This window comes from Cetorhinus maximus, chromosome 4, assembly GCF_964194155.1.
Source record: "Cetorhinus maximus chromosome 4, sCetMax3.hap1.1, whole genome shotgun sequence".
NCBI lineage: Eukaryota > Metazoa > Chordata > Chondrichthyes > Lamniformes > Cetorhinidae > Cetorhinus > Cetorhinus maximus.
In genome coordinates, this window is record NC_135882.1 from 13,030,412 (window position 1) to 13,054,694 (window position 24,283).

Genomic DNA, 24,283 nt, shown 5'->3' on the forward strand with positions numbered 1-24,283 from the left:
TGAGTGGATCCCTGGCAGTGGAATGTAATCATATGATTTCCTGCTCACACCCATCACTCTGTCATCTCCACTGGTGGGAGCTAGTGGGGGGGATTTTAATGAGGCTCAGGAGTTAAAATTGCACAGCCTCACACTTGGGGATGGTGGATGGGTTGAATAAATGAGTTCTTCCACAAGGTCCAGGTTATACCCTACCACCAACTAACTCCCAAATTCTGCCACACCAATACCATCGCCTTCAAATTTGACAATTTCTGCAGAATATGTTGCTGACAGTGTGGGACATTGTCCTCACAAATCCCAGCAGATCTCTGCATTGTGCCCCATGTTCACCTCCATAAAAAAAAGACAACACAGAAAACCTGAAGAGGGTTAGGAATAATTTCACTTTAAATATGTAGATCACTAAGTGCTGAGATATTAAAATCCTCCACCTGGTGGCAATGCATAACTATCAGATTAAATTTACTCAGCATCACTCCCTGTGGGGACTTAATAGTATTACAACCCAAAAGACTTACAAACAAGTCCAATATTTTAAGTGTGGATTTTATGTGAATTTATATTTCTAGTGGGCAGCATATTTTTGGGGTATGAGGCTGGAGTGAAAATTGGTAATGTCTATAACCATTTTTGTGGTAAATTAAAATACAAAATATACTCAAATTCCACTTCAAATGTTTGTAAAAATGAATGTGACACCGAACTTAGTTATTGGCCAGAATCTCCGGGTCGCCGAGCGGGGGCGGGGCCCCACTCGCTGATGAGTAAATTGATTACGGTGATGTCAGGCGTGCGTCCCGACGTCACCGCGCGTCCTTCAGATCTTCAGTTTGGTGGGCGCGCAGTGGAGTCGGTTGCGTGCCCGCCGAACTGTCAAAGGCCTATTAAGGCCGTTTAAATACTAATTAAAGTAATAAACTGAGCTGCCCGTCCAACCTTAAGGTTGGGGGGGCAGGCGAAGAGCCCAGGCGGCTTTCGCAATTATCATGAAACCTGAAGCACGGGCGGGATGAGGTTTCACGAAGGTTTTTAAACTTTAATAAAAAATTTTAATAAAATACATTGACATGTCCCAGCTCATGTAACACTGTCACATGAGGGGACATGTCTTAAATTTTTTTCTTTTCTTTACGAAAATTTTGCTAAATCAAACTAAACTCCCTGAGGCAGCTCCGTGCCTCGGGGAGATTTCTGCGCTCTTTCACGCACATGCGTAAAATGGCGGCGCGCAGCCAATCGCGGGCAGACATCGGCTGCGCACCCGCCTGCGCCTGCTCCCGGCCAACCCCCCCCCGACGGGGAGAAAATTCTCCCCATTGAGTAGATGGGTTCATATAATGGACTGGATTTTACAGTTTTCAGTGGGGGGAGGGAGGTGGAACACAAACTGAGCGGTCCACCCGCTCCTGCTACCCCATCTCTGCGGGATAACTCGTTAATTAGCGATTTGAAAAATAGCGGGTGGACTGCTGATTTCCCGGCCCACCCACTTTCCCTAATTTAGGAGACTGATGTGATGACGTCGTATTGCCAACACAATGTCAACACGCCAAACTTTTCGTCAGCACAGGGGTTGGTGTAGTGCACCCGGTTTGGATACGTAAAATCGAACCCAATGTTATTTTAAAATCACACGAGTTTTAAAATAAAACTGAGCTAATGAAATAATTATATTGAGGCTGTCACAGTAGTTATAGTCAGGCAAACGGAGATTGTCAAAACTTCAGCGGCTCCTTGAACCTATGAGTCTGACTCATTATTGACTACGGTCCTGTCCATACATAGTTTTACCCAAATATAAATTCTCAGATCTTCATAATACTGTGCAACCTGTAAGGTACCATAGGCCTAAGAATAAATCGTAAATTTTGTGCAATTCGGTAAAAATTTGGTGAAAAGGATATTTCATAACATCTCTTGATTTTTACACATGCATCCTTTAATGTCAAATGAGACGTGTTCTATTTCAATTATCAACTGTTACATTTTAATTCACGAGTTAAAATTAGGTTAAGCCAACCATTAGTTGCAGAATTATTTTAGTAAAGCATAATAAAAAAAAGTGCAAAGATTTTTTAAAAAGCCTAGGGGCAGAATTTTCCGTGCCCGCTGGCATCAGGCGTGTTCAGTGGCAGGAGTGGGCAATATGGCGAGAAGGCCAAAAATGGGTTTCACGACGTCGTGAAAGCAGTTTGCGATCTTCCGCTCAGCCCGTCATTGGCAGGCCACATTCCCCACCGTCGGACATCAGGAAACTCACTGGATTACACCAGCATATCATTATAAGGCCAGTCCGCCAGACTCATCCCCCGTCCGCTGGGTTGTCGCCCACGTCGGCGGGAAAACACGCCGGTGCAGAACACGTCTCGCCAACTGTGTCTTCCTTGCAGCAGCCCTGGGTTGGAAGCACTGAGATGTGTGCACGTGGCTAAACTTTAAATACGGTACCTGGCATGGTGAAGTGGCGAGGTGATGGCCTGGCAGGCGAATGAGAGCCCGCCCATCATCTAACCAGGTGTATCCCAGGAACGCATAATTAATACGGGGGGGTTTGGGATGATACGGCGTGAAAAGCCGCCAATTGGGGCCGGCAGGCAAAATGTCGTTTTACCCGCCCGCTACCGCACTTAGTGCAAATCTGGGATGATTCCGCTGTAATTTAAATGTAACATTTTACTGCCTTTACCCTTCTGAAATAATTCAGTACAGGTGGCGCATTTTGTCGACTCACTTGAACAATAACTTTTTTTGTCCAGAAATATTCAACAATTATGTTCCGTTTGATGTCGCATTCCTGGCCTGAATTAAGTTGGCCTCTGACAATAGGTAGAGGGACGCTATTTAGAATTGTGACCACCCTCCCACCCCCATGTATATTTATAATTTATGATCAGTACTATTTGGATGGCTGGATGGATAGAGATGGACTGAGGAAAATCAAAGGCCATGTTTAATCTATATTTTCATTCATAAGATCAGGAATGTAGATTTAAATCTAACATTAATCTAACATCTTAAAAGTTTTTTTGGACCGCTATTGTCGTTCAAGAAATATAAATGAGTTTTATATCACCGGTTACAGAAATACTAAAAAAGGGAATGGAAGACCTTGAAACTGTAACATTTCTAACCTCCTGTAGTTTTCTCTTCCTTCTACAATCTACAGGCTTTTAAAATCCAAGCTTGATGAATTCTAGCCGATACTATTTGATTCACCAGGCTTTAGGGCAAATGGTTTGGGAAGGGAGCAAAAGAAACGGGGTGAGACCCATCACACCAGCTTCCAGCCCATTTTCTTTTACCAGATGTACCTCCTGCTAGAAATTATGTCAGGCATAAGCCAAGGCAGCCCCCAAAAGCAGATGTGGACTGAAATTGGGCAATAATGACAAAGGAATGTCATACATCACCTCACATTATCTGTCATCATCACTTGAGCAATGCTGAAAACTAATAGAGCCAGCAATCAACAAGTGGCCATGTAGCACTGCTCAGGGAGGTACAATGATAGGAGTAACACACCAGCTACCAAAAAAAAAGATCAGTAATTGTAAAGGGGGATTTGCCTGTCCATCAGAAGTAGCAACAACAGCTACTTATATTTATATAACGCCTTTAATGTAATGAAACATTCCAAGCTGCTTCACCGAAGCATTATGAAACCAAGTATGACACTGAGCCCCATAAAGAGATGTTTCAGTCAGTAAAATAGATTTTAAATAGCTGAGCCCCAGCACCGATCCTTATGGCACTCCACTAGTTATAGCCTACCAACTTAAAAATGTGCTGTTTACCCTGCTTCTCCCCTTCCTGTCCCAATCCTCCATCCATGCTAATACATTACCCCTAACTCCATAAGCCCTAAGGTTGTGTATTAAGCTTTTGCTTCGTACCTTATTGAATGCCTTTTGGAAATCCAAATATACCACATCTACTGGTTCACCTTCATCCACCCTACTAATTAAATCCTCAAAAAAACTGACAAATTTGTCAAACACATTTCTCTTTCGTAAAACCATGTTGACTCTATCTGATTTTCTAAGCGCATTGCTTAAACTTCCTTAATAATAGATTTTCCCAACAACAGGCCTGTAATTCCCCGCTTTCTCTCTCCCTCCTTTCTTGAATGGTGGTGTCACATAACTTCCAATCTGCTGGAGCTGTTCTAGAGTATATAGAATTGTAGAAAATCATAACCAGTGCATTGACTACCTCTGCAGCAACCTCTTTTAGGAACCTGGGATGTAGGTAATCAGGTCCTGGTGATTTATTGCTTTTATCCATTAAGTTTCTCCAATACCTTCTATTCTACTGCGATTAATTATCCTAAACTCCTCACTCTCATTAGCCCCTTGGTGACCCACTATTTATGGTATATAATTGGTGTCCTCTAATGTGAAGACGGACACAAAATATTTGTTCAATGCCTCTGCCAATTCCTCATTCACCATGGTAATTTCTCCTGTCTCAGCCTCTAAGGGGCCAACATTTATTTTTAGCTACTCAAAAGCTCTTACAATCTGTTTTGAAACTCCTGGCTTGTTCACTATCGTCCTCTCTTTTGATGACTTGCATTGACTTTGACGTTGGTTCTGTTGAAGGGTCATGAGGACTCGAAACGTCAACTCTTTTCTTCTCCACCGATGCTGCCAGACCTGCTGAGTTTTTCCAGGTAATTCTGTTTTTGTTTATTGACTTTGATGTTTTTCTACTGTTGTATTTCCTCTGTAGATGCGTGTTGCTGTTGAAAGATTTTTTTTTCTTGGTTTATTGTTACCTATCTCTCAAAGATATTACTTAAACCTCTTCTGCTTGTTTATCAGTATATTCTGGGTATTATTGCTCTACAGAGTGCAATGATATCTCTTTTCTATCTTGTTCACTCATTCACATTAATGGACAGAAAAGTATTGGAACGCCATACACCCAAAATCAGGATACACACTCCTTGCCAGCAAAGCACCATATCAGGAATACAATTTTATAAAACTTGCCCATAACTGTACACACTCATCAATCATCTAACACAATACGACAACAGAAACTGCGTAGTATTGTGTGTGCTGGAAAATGTAGCAGCCTCGTACAACTAGAACACCAATTCAGGGAAGAGAGACCGGAAGGTCGATTTTCAAGTTCTGGCATAATTAGATCAAGAAGGTCAGGTGCAAATCCAGTTGGATGACCACGCGTCACCTTCCTGGACAAGTTCATTTGAATAATTATTCACTGCTCCAAGTGCAGCTTTGTCTTTTTACAGGGGGTTAGTCTAATGGAGGGAGCTGAAAAACTGCAATTTGAGCAAATTGAAAAGGCATTTGAACATTTAAAGGCAAATGGCAGTATAGCCGTTGGGATAGGTAAAATTCTTACCTTTAAGGTAAGGTTTAAAAGGCACTTCAACTTGTTGGCAGTCTTTGCCAAGGCTGAAGGTAGAGAGGGAAACATAGTACAAGTAAAACTGAAGTGAATAGAAACACAACATGCAGACACGATGGGCAGTATTTTGGGTCAGGACCCCGACTTCAGGGTCAACTGGGGTCCCGACACCGGACTGTGTAGGGAACAGTCACAAAGCAGTGATTTTCCCCTATTGGGCCAATTAGTGGTCAGAGGATAGCTTGGGAGGGCTCATGAAACTGGGGGGACTATATTTCCGCCACAGAAAATGCAGCAGCTTGCAATTCAGGCGAGAGAGGATGCCACTATTTTCAGGTGCCCTTTCAGCAACTTTTAAACAAATAAAAAATGGTCATGGCTGCTGGGCTACCATTGTGGAGGGACCGCTCCACAGGGTGGCCAGCGGCCATTTAGGTGGTGAGGACCTCAAAGCCTGCCTGGAGCACTTGTGTAAAGAACCTATCTTTTTATTTCTGTTGGACTGTGGATTAAAATTACAATGGCTGCAGTTTGAAGGACATGTCCACTGGAACAGTGTGAGGGATATATACAATGCTGCTGTCCTGGAACAGAGTGTGCCATGAAAGACAGGATGGTGCCGAGGAGGAGCCTGGTCTAATGGGGAACTTCCTGGAAACAATGTTTTAATTAGCTCCTCACCAGGTTTTGTGTGAGAGCAGTGAAGAAGAATAGCTCATAGCCTGAAAGGAAAAAGACCTAAAACCTCTTGCTTGTGTGTGTGGAAGATTCCAGTAATTCCACAATAGTAGCTAGCTGGCTTTTTCTCCTCATACCTCTATAACCTGCACTCTCTCTGAAAACCCTGTCAAGTGGCAAAGGGGAAAATCACTGTTAGTGACATTGAAAGGCAAGTGCTCAACCAGTGAACTAAATACTGAAAGTGCTAGAAGACCACCTCGTGTCATCAACAAGAACTGAAAGGAATTTGGAAGACACCAATCAAAATCAACCCATCAAATCCTGCACTCTGGAATTGGTGCTATTGAACTGTTTTATCCCACCCTTAAAATCCATGTCTTTGTGTGTCTTATGTGTCTTGTATGTGTGTGTTTAGGGATTTAAGAAGGGGTAGAATTTAGGTCATAGTTAGAAATTAGCAGTTCATATTTCTTTATTTTACCACTGGTTAACAACAGTTTGTTCAATAAACAGTTATTTACTTATGAAGTTTACAAACCTGGTGCTCGTATTCTGTTAACCTAAATTAAACAGTTAGGTAGAATTGGGGAAATCTGGTGTTTTGGTCAAACTTTTCACATTTGTCGCAGCTCGGGAAACAGTGGGGCTGATATTACAGCGCACCATCCCCAGTGAGTCGTGACACTTGACTCTGATCTGCTGTCGGGAGGCTGCCTCCAGGCAGCTGCCCTAGTTCCCCGGGCTGTGGGTATCAGCAGAACAACTGGAAAACTCCAGTCAGCCACTGTTAATTGGCCTTAATAGGTCATTTACTTACCCTAATTGGCTACCAGTCACTTGCGAGTGGGTAGCCCTTTCACCCTTGATCTTGCCTCCAGGAAAATGGCCCGGGGCCGTCTGGCATCGGTGCACCTGAATTTTCCGATGACATGAATTTTCATGCCTGTCCGCCTCCATACTCGTTCCCATGTGAGGAATGTAAATTCTGCCCAACAGTTCTAAATGTGTACTTTAAACATTTCAACAAACACATTACTTGGTCCCTTTAAGCGGTTTCCGCATGGATAAAGTGCTTCCCTTGTGCCAATTCACAACAGACTTTGTAGGAAAGTAGCGGTATTGTAATCAGGAAGCACTTCAGATATTTATTTGAATACCTTACATACGTTCTGGGGATTTGATAGGCTATGGCATGGAACGTGTGCACACATTGCAGAATACAAGGCGCAGCCAGATACAATAATGTGGTTGGAAGGACCTCTGAACAAAACATGTCTACCAAACGCTCCACAAATTTTATGGCTCCATTAAACTTGTTCTACACTGGCACAACCGATGCAGATGATCTAAAAATCTATCCTTTGGACATCTGTATTGGCTAAGAATAGACTGCTAATTCAGCTCAATAGAGCATATATAGCCACATCATGGCACTATTTTGCTGCATGAAGGAAAGGGTGGGGAGTTGGGTAGCTTTCAAAGTGATAACACGAGCACAACGGACCCAATGGCCTCCTTCTGTGCTGTATGATTCAATGAAATATGGTGACAAAACAAATTGGGTTAAAAATTCACTTGCCTCAATTATCATTCTTTGTTGAAGTTGGCACAATGGTTGGTACAGTTGTCAATTGCAACTGGACATTGTCAGCCCTCCAGTATCTTTTACTAGTGCCCCTTTTTGATATTTCAGTGAGTTTTACACAATCGATCACACAGTTGAGCCCAATCCTGTCCTTACCTGACATTTATGCACGTTTACTTTCCAGCAAGGATCACAGGATAGTAGGATCATAGGAACAGGGATAGGCCATTCAGCCCCTCAAGTCTGTTCAGCAGGAGTGGGAACTCTGATGTTCTCCCCTGTCTAGCTTATGGGCACTGAAGCTAATTTTAGTGCCCCAGCTATTGTCCCATTCAACATTAGTTAAAGGTTCTAGATTTACTCTTGTGAACTTCAGTGGGTAAAAATATTAAACAGTTGGTGACACAATGCATGGTGCACTTACCAATTCAACCCTTCAGGACAACTATAGATTTGAAAGGCTTAGATATCAAAAAGAATTGTATAGCAGAAATTAATATGTGTAAGAATGGATTGATAAACTCAACTCAGTAAAATATTCAAGAGGAAAGGTCAAGACAATGGGTGTTATTTGCAGCTTCTCAGTCCCATCGGTAATCTGATGGACCACCCGCCTAACTTTCCTTCCTGACGATTTCAATGGGATGAATATATATAAGGCAGGTTCTAAAATAGGCAAGCGATCAGGTTATTACTGAGGCTGCCAAACTGGAAATTACCCCTGAAAATCCATGTATGAACAAATCTTTTCTTTCTGCAAGAACTATTTACAGAGGCAATAGTAAAGCTGTTATCAAAATTTATTTTAAAAAACTGTAGGGGATAAACGTACATGCACAGCACGCGGTGTGTTTAAAGTGTTTGTATTGAAGTATTCCAAAATCAGTAGCAAACCAAGCTAACAGACTGAAACCTGTAATAAGTAGTCATTGGTTCATGCGCCAATTGGTTTCTTCCTGAGGACGAGTTCCTCATATTTGGCAGCAAGTGAAAGAGACTTGAGATGATGTGACAGGATTCAGCTCCCAGCTGACATTGAACCTTATATGACCTTCAGAGGTTTGGTCCTTTATTAAAAGGATTTCGGCCACTATTGTAGGAATTATAACAGCTCGATATATCACACACTCCAGGCATTCCTGGTGCTCCGCGCTTTCCTGGACTGCCGGGTGCTCCATTCCTTCCTGGTTCCCCATCCACTCCTGGCAATCCATGACCAGTCGGACCTGGTAACCCTGGTAGACCTAGAATTACAGTCAAATATTAAGTTGTCATTCTCTGTGCATTCACATACGTGCACTGTAACCCTGATTTAGGCCCTATTATTTTCTCCCTTACTCTGACTCTACCTATTAACTTACTATTTTCTATTCTAGTGCTATGTGTTTCTCCTGCGCTGTAACAAATCTGTGATTATTGAGTATGTAATGTATGTCAGATATAAAAGGGCTAAGGTTTTGCTTTTTGTTGCTTCTGGCTGTTATGCAGTCCTCATCGTTTTTGTCCAATTAACGGATGGATTATCAGGTGGGCTGCCTAAAGGACCGGCTATCCTCCTCGCTGATGTTTCGCTATATGCTGCTAATGTGTACTACGGTACATTGAGTAACCACACAATGCTCCTATTGATGGATGAAATAATTGGCTACGCTTATGATTGATACATCAGTCTGTTGTTCCACACATCCTCATATTTGTTGGTAGTACGTTGACTGATTATGCAGATGATGCCAAGTACACAGAGCCAGACAAGGTCAGGCTATTGGTAGCTTTGCCTGGCACTGGCATTGCCAATCTTTTGCTGCAGGTGTCTTTGCAGCTGATGGTAAGATGCACCAACTGGATCCTTTTTTTCAAAATTTATTTATTTCGTGGGATGTGGGTGTCACTGGCAAGGCCAGCATTTGTTGCATATCCCTAATTGCTCTTCATCTGAGTGGCTTGCTAGGCCATTTCAGAGGACAGTCAAGAGCCAACCACATTGCTGTGGGTCTGGAGTCACATGTAGACCAGACCAGGTAAGGACAGCAGATTCCCTTCCCTAACGGATATTAGTGAATCACATGGGTTTTAATGACAATCAATGATAGTTTCAGGGTCACCAGTTTATTAATGGAATTAAAATTCCATCAGCTGCTGATTTGAACCCACATCTCCAGAGCATTAGCCTGACCTCTGGATTACTAATTCAGTGACTTTCCCACTATGCCACCAGCTCCTTGCTAACCCCAAACCTATGAAGCTAGTTCCCACAGTCATACTAGGTGGGTATCCCAGAGACTGTAGATACCATAGAGTAATATAGGACATAAGGGGGTCATTTGAGCCAATACATCTTTGCTGGGAATTTTGACAGATGTAGTTTGGCGAGTGTGACCAACTATGGTGCCTTCTGATTTCTTACTCATGTCTTATTTCATTTTCTACCACTTAAAACATGAAAGATTGCAATGGGATAAGTATTCCTAATGATAACAGTGTCTCAAAAAGGGTATACAAGCAGTTAGATACAATAGCGGGTCTTTTGATAATATCGATCCTGATATCATGGGAGATGTTTTACAAATCCTGTCTCCTTTAAGAACCTTCCTCTTTTAGAATGCTCTTAAGAAGAATTTCTGCACAATTTCCCTGTGATGTTATTAATGATTCAACTACATCCGTCATTCTATTACCATTTCCTCCATACACTAAGGCAAAAATCATAGGAAAAATAGATTAAACTTTAGTTAAAGATTGGGGGAAAAAATAATACTGCAAGTAAAAGCTGAAAATACAATTCAGGTGGTGAAACACTACCTGAAAAATAACAAGGAGTGCAGAAACATGGCTCAAAAATGTTTTTGTTCTGTCCATTTAAATCAACAATTCTGCCAAAACATTGGAAGTGCAAACAAGCCTGCTTAAAAAACATTTGCTGGAATGCGATAACTGCACTATAACCTTTGGATTCTCTGTGGCAACAGATTATCAGTTATTTTTATTCTGTTACAATTGTTATATTGGTGTGGTGGAATGAAAGAAGGGGCAGGATTTTCCCGTCGGCGAGTTGGGGGGGGTGGGGCCCGCTCACCGACGCATAAAATGACGCGTGGTGATGTCAGGCGGAACTCCTGACGTCACCGCGCCCCATTTAAATTTTCCGGTCGGTGGGGGCGCAGCAAAATCAGCTGTGCGCCCACCGACCTGTCAATGGCCAATTGAGGCCATTGACAGAGTCATTTAGCTAATTAATGGACCTGCCCGTCCAACCTTAAGGCTGGCGGGCAGGCCGGGAGCCCTGGCAGGAATTAGAAAAAGCATCAAACCTCATCCACAGGCGGGATGAGGTTTCATGTAGGGTTTTAAAAATTTTATGAAAGTTTTTGTAAAAATTATGGACATGTCCTAACTCATGTGACAGTAGTGTCACATGAGGTGACATGTCAGGAATTTTTTTCTTCTATTTTTAGTATTTTTGAGAGTAGAGCTGATCTCCCTGAGGCAGCACTTAGCCTCGGGGAGATGAGTGCGCTCTTTCGTGCGCATGCACGAAAAAGCGCACTCTCGATTTAGGGATTCCGCCCCGCCACCCGCGCAGGGATAGCGCTTCCATGTGGACATCGCGCTGGGTGGGCCTTAATTGGCCCACCCACGTAAAATGGCGCTGCATCGGAGGAGCGTTTGTGCGTGCCCGCCATTCAACTTCGCCCTCGACGAGGGGAAAATCCTGCCCAAGGATTCTGAAGCACAGGAGAATATGAAATAGTCCAATCAACCGCAAACAATGGATCTACTAACACTTTCATTTTTCAATCAGCACCATGTGGACCTTTGAGTTAGTATGAATTTTCCTTCACGTTTAGTATGGATCTTCCTGCATTCAAGCCATGGATTCGCTTAAACTTCTGCTGCTGCTTAACCACTACGACAGAGAGGCAAATATTTATTTTCTATAAAGCAGGACTAAAGCCAGGGTTTCTGAGGCACTTCTACCAAAGCTACAGTGAATGAGTAGCAGAACCCTTTGGAAATTCCCCCAGGTAGACTGTAAGTTTTATATTAAGGCAAAAAAACTGGCTCCAAAGCAAAATGAAATCAAGTTATCCTTCATGGAAAATCTCACCCCTCTTCAATTGACTGTTAGATTGGGCCCTGGTTTTGGGTTCACATTGCATTATTGCAGCAGTGACACAAAACTGCTTTGCTTTAGGGAACTACAGTTATAATGTGAATGTAACTGGAGGGGACATCGGTAGATTGACATGTTTCAAAGACTGACAATATCACATTAAAACTGGCTGCCAAGAGTGCCTGACTTTCTGATTTTGCCTCTATGTTTGCATGGTGAATTACCTAAACTTCACTGGCTACTTTGCAAAGGTTAGGAATCCACCATGTGCAAAATCAGACTTTGTACCAACACTAGATGTAATATGTTGGCACACTAGCACACTCCATCATCTTATATGTATTTTTTTAATTGTTTCAGGTTTTTCTACATCTCACCTGCTTGACCAGGTGGGCCAGGTAACCCTGGATGCTCTTCACCTTTCATACCTTTGGCTCCTTTTGGTCCCTGATCACCTAAAAACATTGATAAACATTGACATAATGAAACAAAAGCGAAATACTGCGGATGTTGGAAATCTGAAATTAGAAACAGAAAATACTGGAAAAACTCAGTAGGTCTAGCAGCATCTGTGGAGAAAAACAGTCAACATTTTGAGTCCGTATGACTCTTCTTGACTCGAAACGTTAACTCTGTTTCTCTCTCCACAGGTGCTGCCAGACCTGCTGAGTTTCTTCAGCATTTTCTGTTGATAAACATTGAGTTATTGTAGCAAACTGGCAGAAAATAACACTTCAAAATTCAGTACACTGTGATAATCTTCAGAGTTTAGTTTCACAGTGTTGCATTGGTTACACCTAATCTACTTGCCAAAATATACTTCATTTATAATAAAATGCTAATGAGTGATAGAAGCATAGGAAATTGGGAACAGGCAGAGGCATTTAACCCCTAGTCTGCTGCCATTCAATGAGATCATGTCTGATCTGTGACCTAACTCCTTTTCCCTATATCCCTCAATACATTTGGTTAACAACAATCTTTCAATCTCAATTTAACATTAAGAATTGACCTGGCATAAGTTAACATTAAGAATTGACCTAGCATCAAATGTTGTTTGGTGAAGAGAATATCAAATGTCTGTAAAATACTTTCCTAATTTCACTCCTGAAAGAAGTGGCTGTAATTTTTAGACTATGTCCCCTAGTCCTAGACTCCCAAACCAGTGTAGTTTCATTCTATCTACCTTATCTTTTCCCACTCATATCTTGAAAACTACCCTTCGTATTACCCTTTAGTCTTCTAGGTTCCACAAAATACAACCCTAGCCTGTGTAATCTCTCCTTGTAATTTAACACTTGCGGTCTGGTATTATTCTAGCAAACTATCCTGCACTAACTCTTCAAAGCCAATATATCCTTCCTAAGATGTAGTGTCCAGAAATGCTCATGGTATACAGGTGTGGTCTAATCAGAGCTTTGTATAGCTGTATCCCTTTGAAATCTAATCCTGTAGACACAAACCCAACATTCCCTTAGCCCTTTTGATTATTTTCTGTACCTGTTCATGATATTTTAATGATCTATTTACCTGGACCCCAAGTACCTTTGGACCTCCACTGTTTCTAACTTTTGACCATTTAGAAAGCGCTTTAAATCTATGCTTTTCATCTCTAAAGTGGATGACCTCATATTTGCCTACATTGAAATCCAGTTTTCTCCATTCACTTTATCTATTAATATCTCTTTGTAATTTTATGCTTCCATCTACACAGCTTACAATGCTGCCCATCTTTGTGTTATCTTCAAATTTGGATATGTGACTTTCCAACCCATCACCTAAGTCATTAATAAACATGATTATTATTGAGGGCCCAACACAGATTGTTGTGGGACACCATTAGATCATTAGTCGCATCTGCCAATAAGAATACTTGGTGAACCAAATGCTAGCTATCTAGCCAATTGGCCCCCATTGTTAATTGTAGACTCTTGATGTTACACTAACTGGTCTATAATTCCCTGGTTGGTCTCTCTCACTTGTCTTAGGCAGAGAACTATGTGCAATTTTCTAACCTAAAGGAACAATACTTGAATCGAGAGAACTTTTGAAGATCTTAGTTAGAGCATCTACAATGGTCTCATCTACTTCCTTTGAAACCTTGTGAGTGAAAAGCAACTGGACTTGGAAACTTGCCACTTTTTTCATGCCATTATTTTCTTCATTAGTGTTAATTTGCTTATGTTAATTTTGGTGAGCCCCATCCCAAATTTCCTTGGGATGTCCAGCTTGTTATCCTCTTCCTCTACAATAAATACTGATGCAAAGTAATTATTTAACATGTCCGTCATTTCCTCATTTTCATTTATAATATCATCACTGTTAGTTTTAAGGGTCCAGATTACTCTGCCTAAATCATCCTCTTTCTCCTAACATAATTGAAAAGGGTTTTCTGTTGATTTTGAAATCCTTTGCAAATTTCATTTCATGCTCCCAGCTCGTATAGCCCTTAATTACCAACTGTTTTGTCAACCTTTGCTGTTCTTTGTGTCTCTGTTTCCCAGGGCTTACTATTTACATTATTGTGTTTTTTTCCCATTTACTCTTGTTGACCTTTACTTATTTAGTTTCCTTAGGTTTTTTTTTTGGCAAGTAGAGCTCTGGCCTCATAAGGGTAAAAACTACCTTTTCCACTTGAGCCTTCCCCCCCCACACCCCCCAGCCCCCATTCACTAGTTTAAAGTCCTTATGTCTACCCCATTTATCCTTTGTACCAGGTTCCTGGTGCCAGCCTGGTTCAGGTGGAGCCCGTCCCAACGCTACAGTTCCTTCCTATCTCAGTACAGTTTAAGGAAGGTGATTGCCTAGAAATTAGAATGTTTCTTGTGCCAGGATAGGTTTGGCCCAAGGCACACCTGATATTGGGCCTCGTGTCTTATTTACAAGAGATCAGCAAGTTACAAATGTCTGTATGGCGATTACAGACAATTTGACGGTAAAGGTGATTTCAATTTCAGGCCTCTGTATCCTGGGAGAGCGATGAATATCACTGGGAGTGAGGGGGGAAGTAATCAGGGTAGTGCTGAAGTGGGGCCAGTCTATGGCTTGACATTCAGGCAAATATTTTTTTTAAAAAGCACACCATTTCGGTTGCAGCCTCCCCTTTAAAGGACAGTCGTTTTGACCATAAGTAAACTTGATTACTCTACTGCAGTCATTACCAGCCCTGAGAAGGAGTCTTGAAACAACTGTTAGGCCCTACACAAAGGGCCTAACACTCATTTCAGGCAGGGGCCTTGGACACCTCAATTTTTGCCTCTACCAAAATGGTACTGAATGCGCAGCCAACCACCACACCAGTTACTGTAGGCAATTGCTTTGCGCCTAGAAAACTGGTGTAGCATATCAAATTTTGAGACCAGTGTTCCTTTAAAACAAAATAACAGTATTTCCCTGCTCTCTTGCTCAGATTCATAGAGTTATACAGCACAGAAACAGGCCCTTCGGCCCATCGTGTCCATGCCAGCCATCAAGCACCTATCTATTCTAATCCCATTTTCCAGCACTTGGCCCATAGCCCTGTATGCTATGGCATTTCAAGTGTTCATCTAAATACTTCTTAAACATTGTGAGGGTTCCTGCCTCTACCACCACCTCAGGCAGTGTGTTCCAGATTCCAACCACCCTCTGGGTGAAAAAGTTTTTCCTCAAATTCCCTCTAAACCTCCTGCCCCTTATTTTAAATCTATGCCCCCTTGTTAATGACACCTCCGCTAAGGGGAAAAAGTTTCTTCCAATCTACCCTATCTATGCCGCTCATAATTTTGTATACCTCTATCAGGTCGCCCCTTAGCCTTCTCTGCTCTAAGGAAAACAACCCTAGCCTATCCAGTCTCTCTTCATAGCTGAAATGCTCCAGTCCAGGCAACATCCTGGTGAATCTCTTCTGCACTCTCTCCAGTGCAATCACATCCTTCCAATAGTGTGGCGACCAGAACTGCACACAGTACTCCAGCTGTGGCTTAACTAGCATTTTATACAGCTCCAACATAACCTCCCTCCTCTCATATTCTCTGCCTCGACTAATAAAGGCAAGTATCCCATATGCCTTCTTAACCACCTTATCTATCTGTGCTGCTGCCTTCAGGGACCTATGAACATGTATACCAAGATCCCTTTGATCCTCTGTACTTCCTAGGGCCTATCATTCATTGTGCATTCCCTTGCTGTGTAAGTCCTCCCAAAATGCATCACCTCACACTTCTCAGGATTAAATTCCATTTGCTGCTGCTCTGCCTATCTTATCAGACGACCTATATCGTCCCTGTAATCTAAGGCTTTCCTCCTCACTATTTACGGCACCACCAATTTTCATGTCACCTGTGAACTTATTAATCATACCTCCTATATTCACATCTAAATCATTAATGTACACTACAAACAGCAAGGATCCCAGCACTGATCCCTGCAGTACACCACTCATCACAGGCTTCCAATCGCAAAAACAACCTTCGACCATCACCCTCTGCCTCCTGCCACTAAGCCAATTTTGGATCCAATTTACCAAATTGCCCTGGATCCCATGGGCTCTTACTTTCTTGACCATTCTTCCATGCAGGACCTTGTCAAAAGCCTTACTGATGTCCATGTAGACTACATCAACTGCACTACCCTCATCTATACAACTAGTCACCTCCTCAGAAAATTCAATCAAATTTGTTAGGCATGATCTCCCCCTGACAAAGCCATGCTGACTATCCTTGATTAATCCCTGCCTCTCCAAGTGGAGATTAATCCTGTCCCTCAGAATTTTTCCAATAGTTTCCCTACCAGTGATGTTGGACTCACTGGCCTGTAGTTACCTGGTTTATCCCTACTACCCATCTTGAATAATGGTACCACATTTTCTGTCCTCCAGTCCTCTGGCACCTCTCCTGTGGCCAGAGAGGATTTGAAAATTAGTGTCAGAGCCCCTGCAATCTCCTCCCTTACCTCACCACTCAAAAATAGAAATGAATGCAGAAGAAAGGGGATGAAAAAAAGTGGGTGAGGATGGAGGAGAGAGTTCATGGTCTGAAGTTGTCAATGTTAAGTCCAGAAAGCTGTAAAGTGCCTAATTGGAAGATGAGGTGCTGTTCCTCCAGTTTGTGTTGGGCTTCACTGAAACATTGCAGCAAGCCAAGGACGGGCATGAGGGCAGGATAGTGTGTTGAAATGGCAAGCGACTGGAAGGTATGGGTTATGCTTACGGACAGACTGGAGCTGTTCCACAAAGCGGTCACCCAGTCTGCGTTTGGTCTCCCCAATGTAGAGGAGACCACATTGGGAGCAGCGGATCAGTAGACAAAAATAAAAATAAGGATGTTATGCTTCAGTTATACAGGGCACTGGTGAGGCTGCAATTCAAATACTATGTGCAGTTTTGGTCTCCTTATTGAAGGAAGGATGTAAACGTGTTGGAGGTGATACAGAGGAGGTTTACTAGACTGATGCCTGGAATAAGCGAGTTGTCTTATAAGGAAAGGTTGGACAGACTGGGCTTGTTTCCACTGGAGTTTAGAAGATTGAGGGGTAACTTGACTCAAGTATATAAAGCCCTGAATAGTTTTGACAAGGTGTACGTGGAAAGGATGTTACCTCTTGTGGGTGAGTCCAGAACTAGGGGGCACTGTTTTAAAATTAGGGGTCGCCTTTTTAGGACAGAGATGAGGAGAAAACTTTTTCTCTGAAGGTTGTGTGGGACCTTGGAACTCTTTGCCTGGGAAGGTGGTGGGGGCGGGGTCACTGAATATTTTTAAGGCAGAGGTACATAGATTCTTGTTAGACAAGGGAATCAAAGGTTATTGGGGGTAGATGGGAATGTAGAACTCGAAACACAAACAGATCAGCCATGATCTTATTGAATAGCGGAGCAGGCTCGAGGGGCCAAATGGCCTATTTCTCCTATTTTGCACTTTCAAATGGGACTACTTGTATTGGGATCTGAGCCCTGTAGGAAATGTTTTCTGAATTAATGTTGCTTTATTGTACCTTTCATTCCTGGTAATCCAGGCATACCAGGTAGACCTCGGTATCCTCGTCTGGCTGATCTGCCTGGGTAGCCGGGTAATCCTCGTTGTCCCTGCTGTCCTGGCATTCCAGGTTGTCCAGGTGTTCCTTTAATTCCTTCACATTGACAACTGGGTCTCATGCTTTGAAGTAGTGATGGTAACTGAGCTGTATAATAAATAAAAAAGCTGATGGACTTTGTTGCGAGGATGTGCTTTTTATATAAGAAGATACTATTCTTAATTCTTCCTTTACTGGCTGGTTAAAAGAACAATAAACTGTAACCCCCACTTTAAGACAATGGAAGATTACTAGCCAGCAGAATATACAACGTGCATTCCGCCCGAGTGGGATGAAAAGGGAACAGGCACCCCCAAGCCTTTCCCCGGCCTCCCACCAAGGAGTATGAAAGACCCCATCTCCTGTTGGTGTTCACACTATCTTGAAAATTGTCAAAAGTTTCTGAGATAAGACATTAGAATCCGATTACCTGTTGTACTAAACAATGACTACAGCAGACATAGTAATCAAATTCCTCTGGAATATACAGATAGCTGGGCTTTTAACAACTGTTTTACCAAGCCAGAACTGACAAGGATAGGTCAGAATTCTGTACTGAAGAGCTGCAAGGAAGCTGTTTTCACTCTCTCTCTCAAAAGTGTTGCGCCTGGGTTTGCAAAGTAACCATCCTCGGAAGAGAAATCTACTGCAAACTGAGATCTTTTGGGAATAAAATGTGGAAATCTGCTCCATACTATACCCAGGAAGGCAAGTGAATAAAACAGCCGCACTGTGGAATCATTGCACGAGACCAGCCAGGGGACAGTTACCCATATGTATTTCTTTGTTTTATCTTCTTGACAAACTGTAAAAATCCCTTAAGTTATCCTCTTATCCTACCATCCGTACTGGTGTGATTGTGGGCCCAGAGACTGAGTGTGACGTTTGAATGGTGGTTGTGATTTACCCAGTTTTTTTAAATTTGGGAAGTAAGGTCAACAACTTATCTTGTCCTTTGTTTAAACTCAGGAAACCTACCTGGCTAATTCATTAAAATTTTATATAGTGGGACTCCTGCAGTACTGGCAAAGCACATCTTCGCTAAATTCACATAAAAACCCTGTTACAGTCAGATTTGGAGTGGTACAATAGGGGATTCACTTTTACCCCTCATGTTGCTGTAACAACTTGCATTTATATAGCGCTTTTCATAACCATTGGATGTCTCAAAGCGCTTTACAGTCAATGAAATGCGTTTGAAGTGTAGTCATTGTTGCAATGCAGGAAACACAGCAACCAATTTGCAGACAGCAAACTCCCACAAACAGCAATGTGATAATGGCCAGATAATCTGGTTTTGTGATGTTGATTGAAGGATAAATATTGATCAGGACACTGAGCATAGCTCCTCTGTTCTTCTTCAAAATAGGATCTCTTACATCCATCCGAGCAGGCAGATGGGGCCTTAGCTTAACACCTCAGCTGAGAAACGGCACCTCCAACAGTGCAGTACTCCCTCAGTACTGCATAGGAGTTGTCAGCCTTGAATTTTGTGCTCAAACCCTCTAGTGGGTCTTGAACCTGGAACCTTGTGACTCAGGTGAGAGTTCTACTAACTAATCCACACCTGACACAATATAAAACGGCCCTTTCCTAAAACTTCTGACTGCAGGTTATTATTCTGCAAAAATATGTCAGGCACTCTTTTGGCACAATAGACTGCAAGCAAGATGGCGATGAGGTCCTAGAATTTGTGGTACAGGCCTAAGGAGGGCAAAAATAAAGTCAGGATTCCAGATCCTGCACTGTTACCCCTGTGGGGAATCTACTGGCAACGAGCAAGGAGAGGATTGAACTCTGATGTTATGAGCTCCTTTGTTGACAACACTCACTGTCTGGACTCAGGACTAAAGTGCAGTCACTTGTCTCAGGTGCTGGAAGTGATTAGTTCCCATGAAACAGTGCCCTAATTGGAAGGAGCATCTCAAGGAGTGGAGGAGAGCATTTTTATTAATAAAGGATTAATAAAAACCACAAGATAAGTCTACACCAGAAATATATAGATATCCAAAAATAGTCCAGAAGCGCTCCCCATTTTCCAATGGAAAGGGGCAAACAGGCAATGTGATTCCATGTTTTAATGACACTCCTGTGTAATCTGTAAATGGGAAGGGTATGTGGTTGAATGGGGGTAATACACTCTACCTCCCCCAGGAGAAACATCTTGCTTCTGCTCAAATTAATGCACAGGAGAATGAGGAACAGAAAAACCAGCACCTTATTGACGTGTGGTGCCACACTAGAGATCGAAAGCACTGTGCCGCCACGCCACCCTGTGTGCCTATTGTTCCCTACCCAGAATGGAAGATGGTTATGTTTATGCCCTTTTGTGTTCAGTGCACTGCTTTTTGATTTGATCCATAGGGCACACACTTCATAATGTAAAAGAAAACGTAGAAATGATCAGAAATATTCAACAGAACTTCTAGCAACCCATGTTTGAGAGGTTTAGAAGAGCCCTAGGGCGGAATCGTCCCAGATTTGCACTAAGTGTGGTAGCAGGTGGGTAAAAGAACATTATACCTGCTGGCCACAATGGCAGGTTTTTCACACTGTACCATCCCAATCCTGTCACAGTAATTATGCATTCCTGGGAAACATGCCGTTTTGATGGCGGGCTCTCATTCGCTCGCCACGCCATCACCTCACCATTTCCTCATGCCAGGCGTTATATTTAAAGTGCAGCCGCGTGCACACTTCTTAGTCCTTCAGCCCAGGAATGCTGCACAGAAGGCATGGCCCAAAAGGCAAGAAGACTGCAGCCGCCCAATTCAGTGACGCGTCCCTGGAATGCCTTTTGGATACCGAGGAGGCCCGCCGTAATGTCCTCTACCCCACTCTGGCCACAGGGAGGGCAGCAACGTCACCAATCTGGCTTGGGAGGTGGTGGCAGTGGCGATCAGTGCCAATGCCCTGCAAAAGAGGACAGCCACCTAGGGCCGAAGCAGGATGATGTGGTTGACCGCTTGTTGCCACGGTGATCTGAGCGCCACCTGAGTGCAGTCAATGGCACCCTGCACCTGCAGGAAAACCGAGAGCTGGGTAAATCCCAGTGCTCTTGCATCCTGGCTTTCCCGGTCCGGGTGAAATGCACAAAGCTGTGTTCCTTCGCGAAGATGGTGTCTGTGACCACAATGGTGCACTGGTGGGTGGAGGCTTGCGATATCCCACAAAGGTCACCTGTGGAACCCTGAAAGGAGCACTGGTGTAGAAATTGAGTGCCGTGGTCACTTTCGTGGCCACTGGCAGTGGATGCCCTCCGTGTCCCTGTGCTGTCAAATCCTGCAGCAGGTGGCAGATGTGACTGACCAGTTCCCTGGACATGCGCAGTCTTTGGTGACACTGGTTCTCGGTCATCTGCAGGAATGAAAGGTGTCTATAGACCCTGGGTGTCGCTAGGCACTGACCAGCGATGGTTCACTGTGGCTCTTCAGTGGCGTGAGCGGGAGCCCCAGCCGCCCCTTCTTCCTGAGGGTGCTGCTCCTCCCTCTGCCCAGCCAGACGCCCAGATGCCTCTGTCGCTCTTTTCTCCTTCATCTCCGCTCTCTGTATGTCACGAGGTATACAGCTAGGTCACCAGGCTCCATGATCCTGATGTACTCATCCTGCAGGATGAAAGAGAGAGAGAGAGAGTCAGCTTGGGTGTTCGAAGAACCCCTCTTGGTTAAGTCTGAAGGCCGCTCAATGCATCCCGGAGAGTGCTGGTCACCACTTAGAAGGCCAGAGATTAGTGCGCTGCATGGCTGCCCAAAACCACACCCACCTCCGCCCCACTCCACCTGACTGATTGGCAGCAGCTTTGCCCATTGGACTGCATGCTGTGCTCTCAGCTCAGGCACAGACATTCTCCTAACCCACACTGCAAGGCTGCGCTGTTAGCTTGAACCATGGGGGAGACTGGTCCAAACCGGGATGATGACATTGCAAGTGGCTGTGACCCTCCACCAGTGTGAGCTCCATGACCAGCTTTCGCAAGGAGATTGTACAATGTGCCCAGTCGTCCAATTGTTCTGCAGTGCATTAAAACGCTTATTAGTTTGCAGTCTGTGCTGGAGGGGTGAAAAACTCTGGAGCACTTGGTGACAATTTCACGCCTCTGCATTGCTTGAGTGGGCAGATAAGCTAGAGGCCCGACTCCAAGCATGTCAATGTAGCTGCGCTTGAACTGTCTCAGCTGCAGAGGCGTGGTCACTGTACACAAGGTTTCCCTAATGCATTGGCCACTTCCCTCCCTCCCCCGCCTCCATCGCCTCATGTGCTTCTGCCCTCGCCTCAATCGCAGGGCAGCCCTTGCCCCTGCACCGCACTGTCAGCCAGCCGGGAAAAAGTGACCTGCCTGTGCCCCCGCCTGAATGCGCGGCGCCTCGACCTTGAAGCCTAACGGGCGACCCTTGTGAGCGCTGCGCAACGTTACTGTTCACTCACCTCCGAGTTCCCCTCGTAGTGCAGCCCGCCAAGTGCACACCTTATAAATGCTGTTGTGAAACACGTTGGCCTGCAATGTCGCCGACCGTGCTCGGTTGATCCAGTGCGGGGGGGATGATTCCAGCGAGCTGGGCTTAAAATGACATGCAGATGTATTACAATGAAGTTCCCGGCGTCTGACAGTGGCAAACGTGGCCCACCATTGACGGTCGGAGCGCACGGTCGCAAACGTGTTTCATGACGGCATGAAACCCATCTTTGGCCGTCTCGCCATATCGTCTGCTCACACCCGCCATGACGCCCAACGCCAGCAGGCACGAAAATTTCCACCCTTAGAGTCATTACAACCCAGGAGGCCGCTCAGCCCACCCAGTCCATGCCAGCTCTCCATCGATTTCTGTCTTGAACATGTTCAATGATTGAGATTCCACAGCCCTCTGGGGTAGAGAATTCCAAAGATTCACCACCCTCTGATTGAAGAAATTCCTTCTCATCTCAGTCTTAAATGGCCTACCCCTTATCCTGAGTTTATGTCCCCTGGTTTTAGCCACCAGCCAGGGGAAACATCGTACCTACATCCAGCCTGTCACGCCCTGTTGGAATTTTTAAAGTTTTCTTCGAAATTCTAGGGAATACAAACCCAGTCTCTTCAATATCTCCTCATAAAACAATCCCGCCATCCCAGGGATTAATCTGGTGAACCCCCGTTGTACACCCTCTAAGGCAAGTATATCCTTCCTTAGATAAGGGGACCAAAACTGTGCACAGTACCCCAGGTGACGTCTCACCAAGACTCTATACAAATGCAGCAAGACTCCTACTGTATCCATATTGTGAAAGCTCTAACAACGCTATTTCGAAAAGTGAAACTGTAATTATAAGTACTCACTGCGAAGCATGTCAGTGCAGAGTTTCATTACTCGTTCATCCGTGACAGGCTTTGCCTTAATAGAGCAAACATGTGTTATTATACAGTATTATGGGCATATATTATGCACATTAAAAAACAAATCGTAGGAGTGGTATTCTAATTACACCTACAGGTTTCCCAGGAAGTCCAGGAACACCAGGCAGTCCATACGGGCCTTCCTGGCCTGAAGGTCCACGTGGTCCTATTGGGCCCATTAGGCCAGGCTCTCCATTCTTGCCATCAGTTCCCCTCTCACCAGACGATCCCGCATTACCTTTCTATGTTACATAAAAGAAAAATGCATATGTTACATATGAGGATATATCACAAGGAGTAGGCCATACGGCCTCTTGAGCCTGCTCCGCCATTCAATAAGGTCATGGCTGATCTTCTACCTCACCTCCACTCTGCCGTCCTATCCTCATATCCCTTGATTTCCATCATATCCAAAAGTCAATCAATACTCAACAACTGAGCAGCCACAACCCTCTGGAGTTGAGGATTTCAAAGATTCACAATGCCATGAGTGAAGAAATTTCGAAAGAATTCGTAAATGGCCAACTGCTTATCTTGAGACTATGACCTCTCGTTCTAGATACCATCTACCCCGTCAAAACCTCTAAGAATTTTACATATCAATGAGTTCACCTCTCATTCTAAACTGGAGAGTATATAGGTCTATTCTCATCAATCTCTTTTCATTGGGCAACCCTCTCTTCAGGATCCAGGAATGAGCCATTTTGACATGATAGGCCAGATTTTCATCCTCCAATGGAGGTGCAAATAGGGTCATGAAAGCTGAACTTAGCCCTTCTTGCTGGAAAAACAATTTCCCTCTGCCTTGCCAACCCCACACCATTTTTCTGTGGCCTTTTTGTAGGCCAGGAAGGCCTTGGGCATGAAACACACACACACACACACACACACACACACACACACACCTCTTCCAAGATCAGGGTCCCCATTTAAGGACCACAGAAAAACTGCATTTCTTCCTGTTCACAATTTTTGTGCGCTGGTGTGGGTTTTTGGAACTCTAAAAAGAATGTACCCCCTTGGAGAGTTTGTGACCAGTCGGGGAAGCCTGTTGAGGAGTTGGAAACATTCTGAAAGGTAAGTCTGAAATGTTTTAACACTTCCA

The 24,283-nt window shown here is 43.8% G+C and overlaps 1 protein-coding gene across 1 annotated transcript in view; it reads right to left on the reverse strand.

The window, feature by feature from the left end:
- Positions 1-8,436: 8,436 nt before the first annotated feature.
- The window catches only part of LOC144679504 (uncharacterized), a 123,052-nt gene continuing 107,205 nt past the window's right edge, over positions 8,437-24,283 (reverse strand). The window contains exons 13-17 of the mRNA XM_078539944.1: positions 23,274-23,420; positions 23,122-23,176; positions 17,730-17,915; positions 12,137-12,214; positions 8,437-8,892 (exon numbers count right to left, since the gene is read on the reverse strand). Coding sequence (XP_078396070.1) covers positions 8,702-8,892; positions 12,137-12,214; positions 17,730-17,915; positions 23,122-23,176; positions 23,274-23,420 — 657 coding nt within the window. The 3' untranslated portion in view covers positions 8,437-8,701. The remainder of the gene's footprint in view (positions 8,893-12,136; positions 12,215-17,729; positions 17,916-23,121; positions 23,177-23,273; positions 23,421-24,283) is intronic.